This window comes from Lithobates pipiens, unplaced genomic scaffold (genome assembly GCF_037356315.1).
Source record: "Lithobates pipiens isolate NorthernLeopardFrog02 unplaced genomic scaffold, aLitPip1_a1.2 Scaffold_8, whole genome shotgun sequence".
Taxonomy (NCBI): Eukaryota; Metazoa; Chordata; class Amphibia; order Anura; family Ranidae; genus Lithobates; species Lithobates pipiens.
The window spans coordinates 58,611,371-58,636,011 of NW_027507903.1; the positions used below are offsets into that span (position 1 = coordinate 58,611,371).

Here is a 24,641-nt window from a genome sequence, read left to right on the forward strand (position 1 = left end):
AAAGTGGTAAAGTGTAAAGAGAGTTCTAGATATAGTAGGCTTATAGTAGGCTTGTTGCTATACTATATGATTTTTGGTCAAGGTTATTTGGCCCAGTTATAGCTTGCTCCACATAATAATTTACAAATTTCCTATGTACTGCTAATGTACTGTAAAACTTAAGAAAAAAATATATATGCTAATGACTGTACTTTAGCTGTCAACCAAACAATCACATGTAGAAAGAAGATAGGGTTTCTCTTCTCAGAAAATAAGAATGGGGGGAGTATGATTAATTATATTATTTTATTCTGGAATCCTTTGATGCACTACACCTATTCTTACCTCAGTTATATCTGTCTCACTTTGCTATACTAAATATGACATAACTATGCCCCACCCCTGAGGGCAACACACCATTTACCTTCTTACTACCACCACAGCTCTGCTCTTCTCTTCTCTCTACCTCCTTCTTGCTATGAGAACTTCATAATATTTTAATAAATACAATTGTCTCCTAATTCACCCGCCCATGTTGAGGGCATGTGGCCTCTTATGGTCCTGGGGGGGAGGGCGCTCTTGCTCATCCCACCCCTTTCCTGACCTGCCAAGTTCCTGCTCTGATAAGCTCCTGGTATGTTCTTGGGGGGGAACCCCATGACAGTTTTTTATTTCATTTTGGCATTGGAACCCCTTCAAGATCCTCAGCGCACAAGCCGCATCACAAGTCGGATCCTCTGGTATGACTTCTATTCAAATCAATGGGCTCTCATAGGGAACCACTGATATTAAATTAGAGGCAGAGAAACACTTCTAAAAGCTAGCGTGGCTAAATGTGCATTAACGCCAATGGAAAACGCTACTAAAAGCATGTTTTTACAGACACCTGGTTTCCTGGTGCTGGTAGTGGCTTTGCAGCTTGTTTTTTCTAACCCTCTGTAAAAAAAAGCATGTCACAAAGTCAGAGTGAAGTCAGAACGTCCTATTTTGCATATGTGTTCTAGGTTTGTAGCTCAAAAAGTAATGAAGTTACAGGATGAACATGTCAGCCAGGCAACTAGCATTTTTAGGAGACGTCAGCAATAGAAGCCCATTTACTTCTCTCAGTACAGGTTTACATTAAAGTGGTTCAAAAGTCTGAAAGTTTTTTGCAAGAGCATCAGCAGGGAAACCAAGAAGTGGATGACTGGAGCTGTTCTGTGCAAAACCATTGCACACAGCAGGTAAAGTATGACATGTTATTTTTTTTTTGTTTTAATCTGAACCTTTACAAATGCTTTATTCATTAAAATCCCTGAAGAATTACGATTAGCTATAGTTAACGTCTTTGCATTTTTGTTCTGCTGAATATGGATGTTGCATCGATGGAGGGATTTCAGATTCCCATTGTCAAGTTTTCTGCAAAAGAATAATACTACATTTTATATATGTTTTATTTTTAAAAATCCTATAAAAGGGTTTAATAGAGGGAATTTTGTAGTTACTGTAATTCGCTACATCCAATCACAACACAAGGGTTCTTAAAGTATCTAAGCTTGGCCAGCAATTAATTAGACCTGTCCAACAAAGTCAATGTGCTAAGCTGCTGATCTCTTGTTTGCTTATTTTATGAGTATTTGCAGGAACAAAAAAAGCTTGAGCCCTTGAGAGGAAGATTCCTTTCTAAAAGGGGAGGATTGGCATGCAGGCTATTAATGTATGTTATTGTTTTATTTCTTGGCATTGTTCTTTTAAACACTGTACTGTACAGTGGACAACCTGGCAGAATTATATTTCACAGATGGACAAACAACACCATGAAAAAACCCTAAAACACATGGATGATTGATTTACTAAAGGCAAATAGGTGGTTCAAATTGAAAGGGAATTGTCCCTTTTCTTGAATGTGGAAAAAATGTACTTTGGAAATAATACCCAATCATGTCCAAGGGGGGAGAAAGGTATTTTTGCTGGCACATGACTGGATGATGGAAGACATAGAAGCTTCACCCTTTTGCCTAAGCTAAGAGAAAATTACCTTGAACAGTAAAAAATTGTTTCAAAACTGTTTATTTGCTCTTAGTAAGTCAATCCCATGTACTCTATGTCCTGGTCTGCTAAACATACTCATCCCCACGAATAACTATATGGAAACAAATGTTTAAAACCAAGCAAGAAAGTTGTGATAATGATTCATAACCTTAAGAATTTGGCATCTCAGTTACATAAAAACACGTAACAACTGCGCAGAGCTACACATACAAATGATTAAAAAGAAATGTTTGGGGAAGCAATTTCCAGGGAAATAAAAGTGCCATCATGTTTGTTATGGTCCCCAGCTACTGAAGGGTTGTGGGTTCCCCATGTCTGCCCCAAACACAGTTTTCCTCAACATGCCAGCATTGAAACAAGCAATCATTTCTGTTGTCATTGAGAAAAAACAGAGCTCTTAAAAAAAAAAAAAAAAACACCTAGAGCAATATTATAAGGTGATGACTGCTAACATACATGTGCACAATTTGTAGCCACAATTTGTCTAGCAAAACTTCATCTGATTACAAAAGGGGGCAATTTTGCAAAAGGAAGTCATCACCCAAGCATTGTATGATGTCTGACACCATAAAACCATAATATGGAAATTAGTCTCTTACCACAAAAACATGTCCTTATAGTTGTAGACCCTCCTTTGTTGTTTGACCTCCACGCAGAAGTCAAATGTATTATTTTAGTATAAAGCTGGACATTAGCTAACCCACTGCCATTTATTACATTCAACCTCTAGTCTTGCTCAATTGTTGTCTTTTTAGTGCTCTTTTAGAAAAGTTCTGCAAGTAAATGTGATGACAGCTTAAGCATGGAAGTGTTATAATCTTTTAGGAGTTAACAGAATTTAGATTAACAGAAAGCTGGTTAATGGATGTCTTTTATCATGTTAAAAAAAAAAAAAAAAAAAAAAAACATTAGCACAACCCCCATGCCAATTTAGTTTTAAATGCATTTCATTTCCACACCATGCCACATGTGAACAAGGCTTAATACTTGCTATTGTTTCCAAAACTGCATTCTAGGCTATTACAGATATATAAATCTTACACAGGATGAACACAAGACACTTCCTGTTAAACCATGTCAACCCAAAAACGTAAACTTTGTGTAATGGCTGCTCAGTCTCTCAGTGTCAGGAGTCAGCAGCAGCTAGGGAGACCAGACATATGTAGCTACACACGGAAACTGAGACCAAACAATATAGATATCCTTAACGTGATATTTATTTATAATGGAAATACACAAACACACACCAACAAATAGTGAACATAAACAAACCCCAGCAAACAAGAACAGACCCCAGCAAACAAGAACAAACCCCAATAAACAAGAACAAGAATAACTAATAAACCTAACTACTGACTAAATACAAAACAAATACAATATGAAGGATAAGGATGCAGGGATGCAAGGTAGAGGGGATCAAGACTGGGTAAAAGAGCAGCAAGCAGAAGCAACGCAGTAAGGTAGGGTGCAGGATAGCTCAGGATAACAGGAAGCACAAAAATCTGGCAAAATCGTGACACACTTGGGAAAAGGAGGAGTAACCTTAAAGGGGTTGTAAAGGTTTTTTTTTAATAACAAACATGTTATACTTACCTTCTCTGTACAAGGGTTTTGCACAGAGTGGCCATGATCCTACTCTTCTGGGGTCCTTCAGCGGTGCTCCTGGCACCAACTCTTCTTGAGTACCCCCACAGAGAGCCACATTCCATGGGGCACTCATGCGACACACTCCCGAGTCATGCTGCTTCGTCCATTGACATAAACAGCAGGACTCGGCCCCACACCCTGGCTCCTGTGTCACTGGATTTGATTATCAATCTACCCAATGAGTACCCGAGACAGCAGCTGGAGCTGCTGTGCTCTTTCCTGACGCTGGAAAGATCGGATGCAAGTACGTAAAAGGGGGGCTTTGGGTTGCTGCCGCACTACAGAAGGTTTTACACCTTGAGGGTTTACAACCCCTTGTGGCTGATTAGAACCTGCTGGCTTCTGGGAGACACCTGCTGGGGGACACTGGAACTGCACCAATCAGCCCAGAGCATCACAGTGCCACCAGCAGTTGAACTCAACCCTGACACTTAGCACTTGAAACTTGTATCTTACTACAGGGAGTTTCACACAGCTGAGTCTTGAACTCCAAAAAATGAACTGCACCATGACTTTCCAAAGTAAATGCTTTCTCTGAGACAATGCCCCGAGAAGCCATGGATACAGCTCTCATCACAATGGTTTTCCCAATATCCAGGGTTTAGAGCATCTAGTTTTACAACCACATCTTTTTATACATCTCCTGGAATGCCACTTCCTCATCCAAGCACTGAACTTTTCTCCAGCATAAAGCCAGCATGCCTAGTGCAACAAACAATTTCCCAGTTTCACTACCAGGTTCTTATCCCTATGCTCCTGCAGACCTAGTGGCCCCTAACACCAAACACTGAGAACGACTGATTCCACTACAAACTCTGGACACACATATTCTTCTTGGGTCACACAGATGCAAATTGTCACTGCCCTGGACTTTTGGAGCAGTCTGAGGATAACTGCACCTCATTGTATTACTGTAGCATGGGTAAATGAACCGCAGAGTCCAATGCCAGAACCATCATTACAGCCTGGCCCTGTACCTTCCATAAAACAGGGTCTGGGTATGGTTTCCCAAGGTCGCTGATCTAAAAGCTGCAGGAATTAGCTGAAGTGTCTGTAGATACAGCTAGTTGGACTTTTCTGTGTGAAGAACAGTGGGTAGTCTTCTCAAATTTTGAAGTAGAAATCATAATTATAAGCCAAAAACCTGATCTCAGTAGGGAGAGGTAGCCAATAACCTAAGGATGCTAGAAAAAAAAATGAGGATTGTTGGGAGTGGGAAGGCTTATATGGACGGATGTCCAACAACTGCTCTTGACCAAATATCATTAAGACTCGTGTACATAGGGATCAAAGTGTGTCTTTGGCACAAAATAATAATGCATATAAGATGTGTGTATTTTCATTAGTTCTTTTAACATTTAATACTAGTAAAATGTCAATAAACTGGAATGTGCTAAAATGTAATATTGCTATTTTGGGCCCACTGACAAAACCATTTTTATATACGGTATATGCATACATGTAAATCCCACTGAATTCCTTGCTTGGGTGTGTCCTTTAAACTCTTAACCATGAACAGAGTAATCAAGATTTCTGATTAAGAATATGCAACTTGAAACAGCTACACTGAGCTTCAAAAATGGTGCATTCTTTGTAAATAGTTTTGTCTTAATTGAAAAACAAGGGTAAAGCCTTTGTGCATTAAAGTTGTGGGAGGTATCAGCTGCACAAAAAATGGAAAGGATTCAGAAGGCTGTACATTTTTTTAGTCTGGAGATCCATCTAAAATGTGATGTAAACTTGCAGGGATGTTTACAAGCAATTATGCAATCATTATCTATCCACTTATCCATTATCTGTGACCATATAAATGGTTTTCATCAGATTTATAACAACAGGATTTTGTTGCTTACATTTATCTGCCATAAACCATTTCAACAGGAAGAAGAATAAAATTAATAACAGTCCAATACAGATTCTAGTGTCATGGAGCAGAATCATTATGTATTTATTCTTAGTTCCTAAAGAAATACTCTACTTTTTACCATGTAGTATGTTGTCAAGTAGGCAAGGCTGTAAAATGAAAAAAGAAAACAAACACATACCAAGGTTGCATTGCTATTGCTGCAAGTTGTTTGAATCTATTGACTTTGTACCATGGATAGGGATCATTTTAAAGATGATAATCATTGAAGTGTTTTGGTGGAAACAAAAGTTTAGTCAAGGATGAAGAAAGCTTCAGACACTGTTGACCACAATTTATTATTCCTGACCATTTCTATTCAACAGAGGTCTTGCACATTCTAGCTTTTTCTCCTTTCTTTTTGGGTAAACGGTCAGTAACTTTCATTTCCATGATTTTCACTATTTGGCCTTGGTCTGTTCTTCAAAGCCCTTCTCTTTGCTAGTTATACCCACGATTGTGGCATCTCATGTTTTCAACTATCGGCTGTATTTGTTTATGCCCTCTCACTTGTTTAAAGTGTAACATCACTTTCAAACTAAAGCTTTCTCACAAGAGCACCTAACCCTCTACTTAAAAAGTATGTATACAGGCCACTAAAACAGACCAAACCTGACACTGCTATAACCCAATAGTGTTTACAGCCTCCCTGTAGTGTGCTTGTACCTGCATCCGGCCTAAGAGAATAATGCCTGACCTGTCATTTTTGTTGCAGGTGGGCATAGTCATTATTCTTTCTAGCCTGGTATCTCCCCATGTGATTTACCAAAACAGACTGGAATCATTCAAATTCCCCAACTCATCAACCTTTTATGTTCCTTTTATAATCCATTCTAATTACTTCCCTGCATACTTGCCCCCAAAGGCTTGTTACATGCCTCTCTCCTTCTCATCAATTCCTTCCATTCTCCACATCTCTCTCCAACCCTTGAAACCTTCAAATGTACAGTACCTTTACGCTTATACCTCCATTGTAAGCATACAGTTTGTCCTAATATATTCTGTCTAGTAACTAATATATGACTGATAACCCAATGTGATAGATGTGTGTCAATCTCTCCATGTGCAGAACCCACTAAACCCTAAAATATAACTTTTATTCATACATAGCTAAAAATAATAGTCAGGAAATAATAGTCAGAGAATAATAGTCAGGGAATAATAGGCAGATTTTTGGTTTATAGTAACTGATACATCTCTGCCTCCTTCTCCACATTCAGTACAAGCACAGTTTATTCAGTTTCTTTTGTATTTCTTCCTGACGTATGACCCTATATTATAAACTTGCTTGAGCTGGGTTCTATCTTCAAGTTTTGTTTTTTGTAATTTACAACTATATGCTCTGGGAGGTTTCAGCTGCACAAAAAAACGGAAAGGATACAGAAGGCTGTAAATTTTGTTTGGTGATCCGTCTGCATTGTGACGTATACTTGCAGGGCTGTTTACAGGCAATTATGCAATCAGGATTCCTATAATTTCCATTATAAATGGTTTTCCCAAGATTTATAAAGACAGGTTTTGGTTGCTTAGAGTTCTTAGCCATAAACTATTTCAACAGGAAGAAGAAATATATTGATGTGTAGAGAACAATCCAATACAGATTCCAGTGTCATGGAGCAGAATCATGATGTTTTTTTTTTTTAGTCCTTCAAAAAAATACTCTACTATTTACCATGTAGTATATTGCCAAGTAGACAAGGCTGTAAAGTGAAAAAGAAAAAAACACATACCAGGGTTGCATTGCTATTGCCGACAGTCATTTTAATCTATTGACTCTGTACCATGGAATGAGATCAACAAGTGTTTTGGTGGAAACCAAACTTTAGTCAAGGACGTATGACTCTATATTGTAAACTTGCTTGAGCAGGGTATCTCCATGTTTTGTTTTGTTTTTTTTGTAATTTACAACTGTATGTATCCCCTATTAGTAACTTTCTACAGTTTTTTTTTTGGGGGGGGGGGGGGGTAGTTTCTGTATTAAGAGATGTTTGAAGAAAAAAGGACCTTACATATCTCCTCTGGACATGGTATCATTATGTGTTGTTCTGTATGTCTTTGCCTCATTCTGTAATCTTCCCTTGTATTTTATTAAGCTTTTTGCTACTTTTTTTGCTTTAGGATAACCATTGAAACTTTGAAATGGGATAGCCTTGATAATACTTCTTTCTTAGGTAGCATAGTTCTATAGCTGTTTACTCAGCAGCAAATATGCTTACAACTGTTAGCCCTTGTACACACGGTCGGAGATTCCGAAACTATATCTGTTGGAGTAATTCCGACGGATTAATTCCGGAAGAGGTCCGGAAGTGATGTTGCATACTCACGGTCGGACAAAGTTGTCGGAAAATCCGATTGTAAATAATGTGATGACGTTATTTCGTTACGACGGGACTACGTTCAGGCTAGTAGCCAATAGCTTTGGTCTAGGAATTTGATCTGAGCATGCATGTCCGTCGGAGTAGGCTACACATGATCGGAGTATGTCCGATCAGAGAATTTTGTGGGAAAATTTGGTCCGTCAGATATTCCGATGGAAACAGTCCGATGGAGCCCACACACAGTCAGAATATCCGACAAAATGGTCCGATAGGACACATTCAGTCGGAATCTCCGACCGTGTGTACAAGGGTTAAAACTTTCCTTTAAATGTGTCTCCTACGTATTTATTATTGAAACAATCAGGTTTAGGAGAATGCATCATATCTTTCTATAATCCAGCACAAGCGTATTTTCCAAAATCAATAAGCACCAATCATTACAATCAAAGGAAAAACACATGTACTGTCAAGCAGGTGTTTTATAGAATAAATGCACCAAAAATCTGAATACATATGAGCAAAACAGAGAAGTGTACTAACGGATAGTGAAAATATTATATCATTTATTGCCCTGCCACTACAGCAAACCAGCACATAGTGAGCTTTGCGCTTTGCTGACCACAAAGACGTTATCCAGCTATAAGGGAACTAGTGAACAAGCTGCTTACATAAGGCTTCTGACAGCTCTCCTACTTGGTGGTCTAAGGAATGGAACAGTTTAAAGTTTGGAAGCGACACCTCAAGTGTCAGGGAAATAGGAATTCTTAATTTCTATAGGAAAACCAATCCTTTGTAGCACGAATTTGGAAAGAAATTATTGCGGTAGGTATGAAAAAAATGAACCACCAACAAAGTGGGAAATAAAAACATAGAATAAAATCCCCTTTCACTTTATTCCATTACAAATACAGCAAACACACAGCTGCTGAGTGGAGCCTCTGCTCTATTATTCTGGGAACATTGTACAACAGAAGCAGTTGCAAAAACATTATTTTGCTATGGCAGAATAAATTTCTGCTCTTAAAATTGAAATTACTTTCTATCCTCTATATGGCAAAAATATTACTCATACTGAAATTTAAAGACCAGTTACATTTTACTTTCCTTTAAATACTTTTCCCTCTTCCTCCAAAAAAAAAATAATTGCCAGCACTACTCACCCTCTCTATGCTCCATCCCTGCCCTCTGTGTCCTCCTTCGTTTGTCACTGCCCATGTTTTTCCAGGTTGAATAACATTCAGTGCCATTCAACCTACTTCCTGCAATCCCATCAGCCATGGACACACCCCCTGGAAGTGCGTCATAAAACAGTCTAAGCTCCCATGAGACTGCTGCAGAAAATTCTAAGGAAAGTCCAATCCCCACATATACCTCGTCACTTTCTTTAACTTAGATTTCATTGAGAAAAGTGTGTTATTAACAAATTTGATCTTACAGTCACTTAAACAAGATAAGACATATCAAAAAAGAATTTCACGTAAAAAAAATAAACACAGAATGTATAAAAAAAAATCAGATTCCAACAAGTAATAGTTAAGAATACAGCTATGGACTATGTCACTTACAGAGCCTATGGGCAAGGTCGTCTACACCAAGCGATGCCACATGGGCCCTGTTATGTCAGAATGTATAAGCTTTGGTAATCAAGAGCGGTAATACTATCTTAAAATAGAACTATAGGTAAAACTTTTTTTTTTTTTTAATAGTGAATGGGAGGGTTATAACCCCTGTCAGATTTTTTTTTTTCACCATTGGTGTTCCATTTCAGAGATTTCCCTTCACTTCCTGTCCCATAGCCTAACAGGAAATGAGAGGAAATCCCTGCAATTAAAGGGAATTCTTTGGGGACCCACAGGTCACCAGAACTAGTATCCCTGTTGGAAAAATATCCTACTATTACTTTTCTGGGGACAACTCAAAATTTGGGGTATTCGTTTACTTTCATTTTCGATGATAATGGTAAGCAGGACAAAGAGAGAGGGTGAATCTCCCTAATGGGGGCACAGACAGCAATAAAATAAAAATAGACAGGTGTTCTAATCTCTCTCTACTCCATCCAAAACTAAAAATAAAGTTTTGCCTTTAGTTATATTTTCAGTTAATCTAAAAATATAAGTACCTCTTCACTTTATTCGCTTCACTAGGTGGGTGCACAGCTGCAATAGCACCACCAAGGCCAGTTGTGTTGGAAAGCCAGCACTTCAGTCATACATATCCTCAGTTATAGTCATTCAAGTATAAAAACATCAATCAGGCAATTATGTTTCAACGACACCCAGGACCTTTTTCTCAAGGTAAAGAGCATGATTACTATTAGAGTGCTGGTTTTCCTTCACATTTGCTGCAGCAAAGAGGGCTTCAGGAAGAAGAAAAGAAGTTAGAAGGAAAAAGGGGCATCTGCTTTTCATGGGACCAGCCAGAAAATGCCAGGAAAGGTATGCAAAAAAGTTCCCCTAATGAAGTCACGTGGTTGTGACGTCACGCGTAGGGACGGGATAGGCACTCTAAACTGCGCAAACAAGCGCGCCGCTCGTGGAGATAAGTGTTTTTTTATTTGTGTTATGTGAGTACCTTCATTTCTATATTAATAAATATGAATTACTGTTGTAAATACTACACTATCCGGCACCCCCTTTCTTTTATTACTGCTCCTGCATACACTGAGGGACAAAGACAAATGGAGAACCCACTTTGGTCCAGAGATACAAGAGAGAAGAAGCAGCCACTTCCAGTGTTTATTTATATGCGGTTACCTCATTACCGCAAGGTAAGAGGCCACTTCTCACTAGTGTGTGATTACACGAAGAGGAGACACCTAATTCCTCCAGCACTTTATTCTGCTACTGCTACATTGGAATGTGCATTTACATAAAGAATTAAATATTCTAATAGAATTCACTCGCTATTGCTATTGCATTCTGCACACTGTGGATTTGCACGGACCAGCTCTAGTTGATAGTAGTCAGCACTATTTACTATTGCATATACTTTGCACACTGGATTGCATTTTGCACAGTCTATTTGCACTTTGCACAGGAAGGTTTATATTGTTGATTTTGCACTTTTTTTGCTTACTTGCACAACTGATCACTTATATTTGTTCGTTTTGCACACATCATATACTTTGTATATCTATCTCAGTGTCTTTTAGTAATTTATTGTTTGCACTCTGCAATTTGATATCACCACCTAGTATTTTGGAAGTCACGATTTATTTAGAATTGTTTAGAATTATCATAACGGTGTTATTAGCAATTTTTGCACTTTGCACTTTTATGAATATCATTGATTAATTTTATTTACATTTGTACTGCTACCTGTAGCAGCATATTCCTCTATTTTGCTGGGAAGCACCACCCCCCCCATTATATTTTATGCAACTCTATATTTTATGTGAACTTCTGATATTCTAAGGAATCTTTCTTCATAATATAAAAAAATGATCCTGTACACCACCACATGTCTGATCCAACCCTCTGGCATCTACTAAAAAATTCAAAACTGAAATAAAAATTGAAAGTAGAAGTTGGCCTTTTCATGACAAAAAAAGCTAGCAGAAGGGATTGGTTGCAAATTTCTCTAAAACATCTAATTAAAAATGACTCTGGTTTTTCTGTGTGTCCTAAAGATGTCATTCAGGGTCCCAAATGGAATAACATAGCTATTAGTCTAAAGTGGGATGAAAGGTACAAATTGTAAAAACAATACTATGGTACAAATTCTGCAATGTTAACAGGTCTGTTGTTTAATGTGCAATAAATTGTCAATACTCGCTCTTTTCAAGCACAGGTAGACAGTTTGGAATCAATACCCCTTTATTGACAAACTAAAGTTTTAAAAAATGTGAGCTTTTGAAATAAGAGGTGCTTATTAAAGAGGAGTTTACCCTAAAAAAAAAAATAATAATTAAAAGACAGCAGCTACAAATACTGCAGCTGCTGACTTTTAATAATCGGACACTTACCTGTCCCAGGGTCCCCCCTCCTCTCAGTGCTGGCATTGCAACTGTGGGCACCCAGCTGTGGCTTCACAGCCGGGCACCCACTGCGCATGCACGAGCGGTGACGAGCGTGCATGATTGGCCGCACAGTCAATTGGGACTTGTCCCGTGTCCCAGATGACTGACAGGAGGGAGGGGGCAGAGCTGAGCCCTTCCTGCACTGAGGGGAAGTGACGTCAGGAGCCCAGGTACTGAAGGAGGCAGACTACGAGGGACCCCCTAGTAACAGGCATTTCAAGGTGAGTTAAAAAAAAATTCCAAATGGTTTTTATTTTTTTAAGAATGTTAAGCTTTTTTTTGTGGGTGGAACACCACTTTAAGTAAGCCAATAAAGATCATTATTTCAATAAAAAAAAAAAAACGGGGCTGCCTTTGTTGATGACTAACATGATGCCAAACTCTACTGCAAGCTGAAATTTTGTACGCCTACCTTACAGGAAAACTAAAGGCAAAACATTTTTTATTTTTTTATTTTGGATAGAGTAGAGTGGTTTTAGAACACTTGTCTGCTTTAACTGCTGTCTGTGCCCCCCGTTAGGGAAATTTACCCTCTCTTTTTTTACCATTATCATTGAAAGTGAAAGTGAAAGAAAATCCAACATTTTTGGTTGTCGCCTGAAAAATAATAGAGGGGGTAAAACTTCCAATGGGGGCACTAGTTCTGCTGCTCTGGGAGTCCCAAGAAATTTACCCTCGCTTTCTGTTTGGTTATGGTACAGGAAGTGAAGGGAAATCTCCACAATGGGACACAGATGGGGGAAAAAAATCTGACAGGGGTTATAACCCTTCCTTGAACTATCCAAAATGAAAAGAAAAGTTTTCCCTATAGTTTTACTTTAATAAATGGATCAGTTATGGCAATCATCAATTACAAATGAAAACTCCTTCTGTACTTAATAAAGCTTTATAAACACATGTGAAAGTAGAAAGCTTGGCATATTTCTTAATTCCTATTAAGCCCTTACCAGGTGGTTGGACCTAAAGGTTGTACAAAGTCCAATGGCTTAAAATTCCTTACATTGACACAGCATTTGCTTCTTTGCTTGCTCAGTCATCACATCACATCAGTGCCCACTGCCGTATAAGACAAAATTAACTCAATGGCACCATTTGTGGTCACTGGCTTCCTTGAGCAACTGCACTGAAAACAAATCCTGTTTAGGAGATTAGAAGTGTCACTTTATGAATATAAAAATGTTGCTGATGGGTACACAACGCAGGTACCTAGTACATGCATACCTGCATACCCATACCTGCTCTGCCTGAATGCTGGGCTGCTCTGATTAGCCAAACTTTGACAAGTTTGCCCCCCTTTCCTTACACCTTATATACATTCTTACTGGCCCATAAGGTAGTTCTGACTAGTGACTGGCCATTAGAAATTTTAGAGTGTTTGAGGATGAGAGCCTCTTGGTGCCTTCTCTTTGAAGCTGTCAGCTGTTCTTTTTTGTGTGATAGACTCACTTAAAACCTCAAGCACTTGGTATACTGTGCACCCAGTGTTCGCATGTAGTCTAAGTCAGTGTTTCTCAACTCCAGTCCTCAAGGCACCCCAAAGGGTCATGTTTTCAGGATTTCCCTCAGATGAATTGGATATGGTAATTACCAAGGCAGTGAAACTGATCAAATCACCTGTGCAAAATAATGAAGAGCCTGAAAACATGACCTGTTGGGGCACCTTGAGGACTGGAATTGAGAAACACTGGTCTAAGTTACTGTATATAAAGAATTGGTAAAAGTTTGCCTAAAGTGTTACTAAAACCCAGGACACTGCATTCACTATATATGGTCTCCCACAGTACACAAAACATGGGAATGCAATTATTTTAGGAAATATACATTTCTAAATACCTTTTCTCATCAGCAGCATAGTCTCGTGACTTCTATCAGTGTCCAGTCAAGCACTGGTTAAAGCTTGTAGGAGGAGTTTTCTGATTGTCCTATAAGACTGCAAGACCCCTGACCCTCTGGACAGTGCTGATTGGCCCTGTGCTGATCCCATGTACCCTCCCAGGAAAAAAAAACTCTCTAACGATACACACCAAACTGAGCATGTGCAGCCTGACTCCTTAGACTCTTTGTTATCAGAAAATTATTAGGGGACAGTGAAAGAAAGGGCAGATCAGAGAAGACAGGATCAAACAACCTTTTTACACAATGCGGAGGATTAACCCCTTAGGTTCCACAACGAGTTTAAAAAAGCATGCTTCACTGCATATGAAGACTGATTTTACTGTTGTTGGTTTAGTAACACTTTAATATAAATTGTATGGAGTAAAATGTTCTACTGTATGGACCAGTTTCCATATTTACACAGGCAGATGAAGACAAAGTACCGTCAATTAGAGAAATTGCGGCAAAATAAAACAGTAATGCTATACATCACACCCATTTTATTTTAATGTTTCGTTTACTTTACAGTAAAGATGCTTGGTTGGTCGGACCAAAAACGTTATATGTCATCCACAGTTTATTTTTTAGATAACAATTGAAATTATATTTAGTCTGATTTTTTTTTAACAGCTACAAGAGTAGGGTGGTTACCCACAGCATACTGATTCTTTGTTTGACTTGAAATGTGAAACCTGACTGGATTCTGTGGTCAACAGTTCCACTTTTATTAAAATTTTCCTAAAAAAAGCCCCCCTTGTTTTTAAATGTCAGTCCTTTTATGCATATTACCAAAGCTTAACATCTGCTGGCAATCTGGGCAGAGGTGAAACCTACTTGACACAATCCTTCCATGAACCTTTCCTCATGGCATTCTAGTACATAAGGATTATATAAACTGTCTTCGGTTCTCTGTCAGTCTTTTTTATTCCATACCTATAAATTGTTAGTTCCTTCTAGACATTTTACAATTGTGTAAAGTCAAGTGGACTAATTTTGGTGACCGGACCATCTGGAGTCTGAGCAATCCTTACATAACCAAAGCTGCCCAACTAAATTACCATTTGACTTCCTGATACTAGTTCTTGTTCTAGTTGTGTCTTGAACCCTAATTCCCCCATCATTTTAGGACCTCTTTCTGAAATGTCCAAAGTTTGCCATAGCAATTTCTTTCTAAAATGTAATTTTACATTTGGAAAGAGTGGGAAAAGTTTTGAAAGAGTTGAGAAAGAGTTTGAAAGAGTTGTTTTCCCAGGGCAGGAGGTTAGGGGAAATCTTTCCAACAGGGACAACAGAACTTTAAAAATATGTTTTTAAGCAGAAGGGGAGCCTCTGTCGGCTTTTTATTGCTTTCAATTATTGTCAGAGGATTCTTCAACACTAAAAAGTTGGCTGGAGTTATAAGAATTTATCACTATGTAACAAAGGAAGTGACAAGAAAAATACTCCTTTGTACTAAAAAAGGTTTCAGCAGATTGCAATTTTCCATTTCACTGCTGAAGGATTTCCCACCAGAGTGATATCAACCCCATCACACACATTGGCCTCTCCTCCCTACCTGGCCCCCCAGCACATACTAGTGATATCTGAACTCCACTCATTGACCAGTCTTCAATGTGGGCAAATTATACCCAGGTGTCTAGCCCAGCCTTGTTCAACGTTTTTTACCCTGGAGGAACCTTTGGTGTCATTTTCATGTCTTAGGAAACCCAGGTAAAAATTATTACAGGCATACCCCACTTTTAAGTACACAATGGGGTTTATTTACTAAAGCTGGAAAGTGCAAAATCAGGCTCACTTCTGCATAGAAACCAATGAGCTTCCAGGTTTTATTATCAACGCTTGAACAAGCTGGGTTAGTAGCTCAGTGGTTTCTATGCAGAAGTGAGCCTGATTTTGCACTTTCCAGCTTTAGTAAATAAACCCCATTATGTACTTAAAGTGGGGTATGCCTGTATATGTATAGCTCATAGTGATAAGATCATTTTTTTAGCAGTCCCAATGAACTATGACAAAGTTATTTTTTAGTAATAATCATCAAATCAAATTAAATTAATAATAATAATAATATTAGCCAGAAAATAATCTATGGTCAGTGGAGAAATTACTCCTTATATTAGTGGTCAATGTAGTACCTCTTTACCCTGGTCATCATTGTAAGAAGTACCTCTTATATTTTTTTTAATCGGATATTATGTATTGAAAACTTTTTTTGTGACAAACAAATACACAAAACAACAAATTGAGAAGCGTACAATGCTGATAATGGTATACAGAGTCAACAGTATGAATGCAGTATGACATTGTGTAATAAAATGATATCAGAGAAAGTTTCTTGTAATAATTTTTTTGTATTATTTTACACAATTCTGATTAGTGTGGTAGGGTGATGACCCATGTACATCTCTAGGCGTATGCTGGACATATAGATGTGCTTCTGCCTCTCTTCTGTCCTTATCCCTGTTCCCAGATGTAAAAGAGGGAAAAAAATATTCACAAGGAATTTCCAATCTATCACACGTATAGGTTGGACTTGATGGACTTGTGTTTTTTTTCAACCTTTCCTACTATTTATGTACTGTTGATGAGACTATGTATAGGGAGCAAGAAGGAGGTACCTTAAACCCTTCAAACTGGGTTTTTCATGTGAACAGCATGTGCTCCATTACATTAATGGTCAGTGGAGGAAGGACCCCCTTACATTGGTGTTTGCATAGGAGATCGATCTGTCCCTGCCCACTGATCAATGCACTCTAAGCAACCTCTATAGGAACCCTAGGGTTCCACAAAAAACAGCTAAGAAATGCTGGTCTTGTGTACGTGTTTTAATCCCCAATGACCAATCTTCATGATATGTGCAATAAGACCTTAGTGAGTAGTATCAAAAATATGTGCCTTATTTTCTCCATTATCAGTCTCCGCGGCATATTAAAGCTTGGTACACACTAATAGGTGTTACCCCTCTGGGCTGAATGAAAAAATAACTGACAGCCCTGGTCAGAGCCACTGTACTAATGATTCGATGTTAGTATAGCAATCTGCCCCTGTTGTGTTCTGACAAATCCCATAACAAATCGCACCCATGTGAACAAGTACTAAGGGTTTATTGACCCAAGCTGCTACATTACAACATGCTGTGCTTTTTTTCTTAAACAAACTTTATTGCAATGCCAAACTGACATTTCATAAGATTCAATTGGCCACAGTGCCGTGAATGCAGGAGTGTGAACTGGACATACCAGAGACGAGGCATTTTGCCTTGACATGTGGTGGGACTGTGCTGGAATAACCACCCACTGTATCTGGTATGAATATCCCTTAACCGCTTGCAACCCACAAACGGTAGTTTTATTGAGGGTAGGCGGCATAGAAATTATTTTGGGCTATCTTTAGTGGATTTGCCTTTCCTAAATAACCTCCAATATGTTTAGTAATCACTGCAACCATTCACCCCATTTTATACCAGCATATACTTACCTACCTCCTAAAATGTTCCTTCTGGCAGGGGTGGTGGATGCTTCTTACTGCTGCACTGAATAGAACACATAGGTGATGTGAGAGCGCCATGCAATACATGGGTTGTAAACCCACTTTTTGGACTTCTACCTATAGGTAAGCCTAGAATAAGGCTTACCTATAGGTAGTGGAAATAGCTCCTAAGCGTGCGCCGTTTAGGAGATATTTCACCTGTAGTCTGCCGAAAATTACAACGGCACATGCGCGGGAAAGAAACACAGTTTCTTCCCTGGCCTGTGCCGTTAATCGCGGCTCCCAGGCACATGCGCGGGAGTGACGTCACATGGCTCCGGCGAATCACAGAGCCAGAGTCCGCGGCCCTGAAGGATGAGGGGCCAGAAGATGGAAGCTGCCTACACGCTGGATTCTTTTGCAGGTAAGTGGCACATAATGGCTAGTATGCAATGCATACTAGCCCATTATGCTTTTCATTTGCAGGCTTTGCAGCAAGCAAAAAAGGAAGTAAAACCCATCCTTTAATACTTTCAGCCCAGGTTGCATGATGATGATGCACTCAGGGGGCAGATGCCTGACAGCAACCTTAGAGGAAAGGGGTTAAATGATTCTGGCTGTCATTTAAAACTGAAAAGCCAAGGACATCTTTTTTATATTTTTGCCATTACTGAAATATTTGCTTACATTTTCTTCTAGTTAGAGTTCAGCTTTAAATATTCCTTGTGATGCAAATAAATAAGGCATTGTTACGCATATACACCTCTGCAATTCTTATCAGAGGTAAAATGTTATTTCCCATTTCCATATATCCTCATTGCACTATATGGTTTGCATATGCTGCAATCATATCTATAGGGTGGTTTATTAACAGAATTTGATGTATTGCAAAAAAAAATCCTATTTAGATGTACTGTTACGAAATCTTGAATCTAAAAAGTGGATTTCTGTATGTCTATCATTCGCTGACAACCCTAAATAATAGTTTTTTATTATTATATTACAACAACATGGTATACACACATCATACAAAAGAAGGTCCGCTGAAAGACATCCATAATGTAGCCTCAAGTAAGGCCGCGTACACACGCGCGGACTGTTCGCCCAACTTTGTCCGTCCAACAGTTTCGGCAAACAGTCCGCTCAAACTTAGCATGGACGGACATGGCCACACACGACGTACGAACAGTTTGCTGAAACCGTGCGCGATGACGTGAACGGCACGTACGACGGGACGAAAAATACGACGTCCTATACACTGCATTATAGCTTTCGGCGTGAAAATCCTTTCTGAGCATGCGCGCAACTTTGTTTGACGAACAAGCCTACACACGAGCGGACTGTTCGCTGAAACAAGGTTTCAGCGGACAGTTTTACGGAATTTCCGAAAAACCTTGTCCGTCAAACTGTCCGCTGAAACTGTCCGCTGAAAGCCCACACACGAGCGGACTGTCCGCCCAAACACTGTTCAGCGGACAAAGTTGGGCGAACAGTCCGCCCGTGTGTACGCGGCCTAACTCTTTCCGGATGTCTTTCATCGGACCTTCTTTTGTATGACATATGCTCTTAGTTACGGCTGCAGCCCCCTACACGGTGAATGATCCAAGAGTGACCACCTCAGTATTTGAAGTGGATAATATGTGCCAAGCCTGCTCCCTCGTTTTTCTTATGGTATACAACAGCATGAATTATTGAATTATTACTCAATATAACAGAGGTTAAAGTGTATCTATAGCCAAAACTGTGTGTGGCAAGGGATTAAAACCCCTGTCTGGTTTTTACTGCAGTCAGATGTTGGAGAGATTCATTTGCTTCCTGTCTGGTGAAAAGTTGTCCCCAAAACAGAAAATCGAGGGGAAATCTCCCTAACTGAGCCCTGGACTATAGCTAAAATCCACTAGATATTCAAACCTTTCCCCAGTTTATCCAGAACTAAAAAAAGTTTTGGCTATAGAAACACTTTTAAAAACATACCTTTTTCAAAATATACAGCATGTTACTAAAATAACAAATGTGCTAATATAAATTTTGGTAAAAGAAAGGTTTTCTTCAGTAACCACAATAAAATGTTGTTTAACTTACCTGCGTGTTTAAATAATGTACAGTAGCTGTCAGTGCCATGACCGCATTGGCCGATAATATTAATGTCTGCATACTAAGGTTCTGGATAGAGTAGGGAAAAAAAGGTATATTGTACTTACCTGATCATCATAGCGGTAAGTTAAAAATTGCTCCCCTGTTGTGTCTTCCAGAAAACTTCCTTGTGGAGACAGTGCAAACTCCGGAAGAAAGTACGCTCCTTGTTCTTGCTCAGCTTTAGCCTGCAATGATACAGTTTACATGAGTTTTACTGGGTATAATGGCATAGCTTATATCATCATCCTAAGAATGTTATATACATCATAGGTTTTTAACCCAAATAATGAGTAATGCCGCGTACACATGGTCGGAATTTCGGCCCGCAAAAGGCCGATGAGAACTTTTCGTCGGAAAATGTGACCGTGTGTATGCTCCATCGGAATTTTGCTGGCGGAATTTCTGCCAGCAAAAGATTAAGAGCAGGTTCTCAATTTTTACGATTGTGTGTATGCAAGTCTGACGCGCAAAAACTCACGCATGCTCAGATTCAACTATGAGACGGAAGCTATTGGCTGCTGGCTATTAAACTTCTTTTTTCTAGTCCTGTCGTACGTGTTGCACGTCACCACGTTCTTGACAGTCGGAATTTGATGTGACCGTGTGTATGCAAGACGGCTTGAGCGAAATCCCATCGGAATTCCGTCAGGAAAACCATCAGAGCTTTTTCTGACCAAAATTCCAATCATGTGAACATGCCATAAGAATTAATAAGCATAAGTAAATATAATGTTACAAACGTTAACATTGATGGATAATGAATGCAACAGGCTGAGCTAGTCTCAGCTCGGGCTTCTCCTGATATACTGCACCGTGCATTAAAAATATGATATGACTGGTAAATTAAAGCAATTGTAAAGGTTTTTCTTTTATAGCAAACATGATATACTTACCGGCTCTGTGCAATGGCTTTTCACAGAACAGCCCGATCCTCCTTTTCTCTGGACCCCCCCCCCCACCACACCTGCTGAGTCCCCCATAGCAAGCAACACTGACAAATTCCCTCCTCATGGACTGTTATTGACAGCAGCAGGAGCCAATAGCCCCCGCTGCTACTTCTGAGCCAGTGAGGTGAGAGAGCAGCATGCTACTCGCGTGCACAATGCTAGATTGACATCGGCCTTAAATAAGTACCCAGATACTAGTTAAATGTGCTGCAAGTTTGAAAATGACTTGCTAAGCTATTGCTAGACTTGCCAGGCTTCACAAGTTTGTTGCACAATTTCAGCTAGTCCGCATTGCATGACTCCAGATCAACTTTCTCTGCAAACATTCTGCAAGTCTGCTGCAAGTTCTAGTTCTGTTATGTTGTGTAATAGTCATCCCACCACAGGGGTCAATGTGGCTGAATTTTTATGCTGTAGACTTTCAAAGCTCTTGCTGTAGACTCACCACTGCAACTTTGCTCTTGCTAGAGACTTGCCACACAATTTTGCTACAAATTGGAAAAGTGTCAACTAGAACTTGTGTTTCAAATGCTCTGCAAATGTACAATTTGCCAGTGAAAATGTACAGCAAGTTAGGGGATCTATTTTTGCAGGGGGTCTATTTTGCTAGGGGTGGGTCTTTTGTTACTGGGAGAGATCTACTGTTGAGGGAGGGGTCTATGATGCTGGCTGCTGTGAGATTAGTTGTTGCTGCCGGAGGTCTATTGTTGCCGTGGGGGTGTTTTATTGCTGGGCGATCTTATTGTGGCTGGATGCAGGGGATCTATTTTACTGTTTTTCTTGTTATCATTAACAAATTCTATACAAATTTCTTAGCACCACAAAATGATACTTGGTTCTGTAGTCTTTAAAAGGGCCGGTAATGGGAGGTGGGTAGGGGGTAGAACCAAGGAACTGTGCTTGGCGGTGAGTAGGATTAGAGACAAAGGGTGACTTGGAAAGAGAGTCCCTGCACCTATTCAGAAAAAAAGTAATAAAAGAAGCCCAAGGGCCTATTCACACAAGGGTGTTTTAGGAGCAGTGCAGTAAAATAAAATCCTGCTTGCTGCAACTTTTGAGCACTTTCATAAATACGCACTTTACATAGAGTTCAATGGTAACACATGTAAAATGCAATGTGCATACAATGTACCACACCTAAATCTCAAAACTAAGAACAAGCCCTTAACGTCCACATCCTGGCTTAAAAAGAGAATGCAAGATATAAGACTCCTTTCACACTGGGCAGTTTTCAGGCGCCTGAAAACCACCTTCCATTCATTCCACTGTGACTTTTCACACTGGGGCTGTGTGCTTGCGGGAGGTTCCGAAAAGTCGTTCAAGCAGCATCTTTGTGGTGGCTTGGGAGTGCTGTATTTAGTGCTCCCAAAAAGCCCTGCCCATTGGAATGAATGGGCAGCGCTTTCAAAGCTCCTGAAAAGCGATTTGAAAGCGCCGCAAAATGGGAGCTTTTGACCCTTTTTTCGGGTTAGAACTGGCTGAAAAGAGCAGCTCTTTAGCATTAACGGATAGTGCGTTCAGTGTGAAAGCACTATTTTGCTACGCTTTTTGGCTGTTAGCGGGAGCTTTTAACCCAATAAAAAGGGTTGAAACTGTTTTGCAGCTGCCCATTCATTCCAATGGGCAGGGCAATTTTGGGAGCACTCCCAACCCGCCCAAAAAATGTTGCTTGAAGGACTTTTCAGAAGTCCCACAAGTGCACCGCCCAAGTGTGAAAAGTCACACTGGAATGAATGGGAAGGTGGTTTTCAGGCGCTTAGCATAGGCTATTTCCAGTGCTAAAGTGCCTAAAAACCGCCCCAGTGTGAAAGGGGTCTTAATGTGCAATATTTCATATTTTCCAGACTAATACAATACATTTTTAGTCCTAACCATAATGGACACATACATTATGTACAAATCCACTATATATTCTCTTGTAAAACTTTTTTTTTTTATATTTTTAGATATTTATAGAAGCAACCGAGCAGCTTGCCCTTTGATAGAAACCGGACTGTTTCTCAGATAATTTCAAAAAGAGTCTGTAAACAAAGGGTTTCTTGCAATACAGCTAAAAAGTAATCATGCTAACGATATGAAAAGAATACTAGAGCTCCACTCTTTGACTTGATATAAAACTACATTAAATTAATTTGCAAAATAAATACAATTAAGAAAATATTGTTCTGATCATTTTTATTTTTTTTCTTACAATAATTTACAGTAAGAAAATATGTACAACCACTTTTCATTTATTTTTTTAGTTATACTCTTATATAAAAAGAACACTTTTCTTTTTTACAAGGAGATAAATGAATACCAACCTATAGGAGGATTAGTGAATATTCGCTTCACAAAGCTTAGCAAATAAGGTAAAGCTGCCTTTACTTCGAACATCCAATCTTGTGCAAGCGAAAAATCCTTGTTTTTAAATTCCCCTTGTATGTGATTAAATATTCAATACACCGTAAAATCAACCCTTAAAATCAATCCCTCAGAATTGAATTGTCTTTAACGCAAACTCTTGTCACATGTTTACATCTATATAGTTCAAAGTCTGTAATCTATCCAATAACTCAGAAAAGTGGAAATTCCATTTTTATGGGTGCTGATGGTGAAAACGAATGAGACAGTGAATTATGAACAGCATCATTTTTATGTAAGAAATTTCTGCAGAATAGGCAAAAATAAAAAGAATAAAGTAGATAAAAAATATCTATATGTGACTTTTGTACGCCAAGATTTGCGATTTTAAACATGCATAAATAAACTGTAAATAGTTTTGGTTATTATGTTTATTATAAGGGGGGGAAACAGGTAATATTAGACCATTTTCTGTCTGATTTATATACACTTTCCTTAACCTATAATGTTACAATAAACCAAATGCAGAGAAAAGGAAGGAAACAGGAAGTAGTTACTTAAAAGCACCGAAGAAATAAAAACAGAATTGGCAAGATCCAAAATAGTAAATAATGCATTCCTGCTTCTGTGAAATGTGGTTAAATGAATCATTCTCAAAGGAACCTAGGAAAATCTACAATGCCTTATCAGTGGGTATAAAATAAAAACATTGCAAATATAATATAATATGCAGCAGCTAAGGCATAGCTAACAACTGCCCCTTATTTGCAAGAACAGTCCCTCATTTGGATCCAAATCCCCCTATCTATTTTGCTTCCTTAGTTGTCCTTCTTTTTGGTCTGAAATATTGAATGCTATAAAAATGTAATATTAATGTACAAGAAGTGCTATACTATGTGAAACCTTTCATCCAATCTCTATTTGCATGAGAGGTAATGCCCCAGTATAATTACAGTACTGAATAATAGTGTAACCCTCCATAATAGAGTTCCATATTAACATATTAACCCTAGTGCTTTTGTTGTAGAAAAGGATAACTCCAATCAAATGTTATAACAGTCAGGTTATGTAAGATAGGTACTCCTGCGCTAAAAGGAATCTGTAGATGCATTATAATATATAGGTGCTGCATACACCGTAAGGGCCAAACCCGTGCCCGAATGTATAGATATTTAAAAGAGTAGGTGGTGTTGCGCTCCTTTTTTGAAGTCACTAAATATAATTTACCATTTAAATTTAAAGGGATTTGTTCATAAACAATAGGTATTCATCGATTGAACCCTACAAATAAAGTGCTGACGTGCAAAAAAGGATATACTAATATTCAAAAAATATGCAAATATTAATTACAATTCATATTATAAATTAATTAGCGTTCATATTAAAGGAATTTGAGTATTTGCCGCTTAAACTTTCATATACAGGGGCTAACGTGCAAAGAGAAATAGTAGAAATAGAAAATAAAATAAAAATTAAAATTGTGCAATATCACGCAAGCATAATAAACAGTACTACTCCATGTAGTCTACAAATTTGCAAAGTCCGCAGAGTGTGTGAATAATTATGAACGTAAATATACAGCATAAAAATGCAAGATAAACAACATCAATTAAAAAAATAAGTGTATAAAGTCTCTAGTGCAATATTTGGCGCTCTTTCAGGGTCCAGTGTGCAAAAAATAGTGCAAGTGAGCAAATGTGTCACAGGAACACTGTGTGCTGATATACTGATATCCAGTGTCACTGTACCTTTAAGTGCAAAGATGTGTCTTCAGTGTCACTGACACCCGTGACTGTACTAAATGATTACCTTACTACTGTAAGGTAAACAGCATGTAGAGAAGTTAAGGGGAGGGATAGATCCCTTCGGATCGGTCTGTTCCTGTGCGTTCCCACTGTATATGGAGTAGATCCGGGGGGGATCCTTTCCTTTCCTTCCACTGAACGATCGTTTCTAATCGCTTAAATGCTCAATATGTC

General features: G+C 38.8%; 1 protein-coding gene across 1 annotated transcript in view; it reads right to left on the reverse strand.

The window, feature by feature from the left end:
• ADAMTSL3 (ADAMTS like 3) overlaps window positions 1–24,641 on the reverse strand; it is a 712,540-nt gene that overhangs the window by 552,695 nt on the left and 135,204 nt on the right. The window contains exon 3 of the mRNA XM_077470182.1: window positions 19,438–19,557. Coding sequence (XP_077326308.1) covers window positions 19,438–19,557 — 120 coding nt within the window. The remainder of the gene's footprint in view (window positions 1–19,437; window positions 19,558–24,641) is intronic.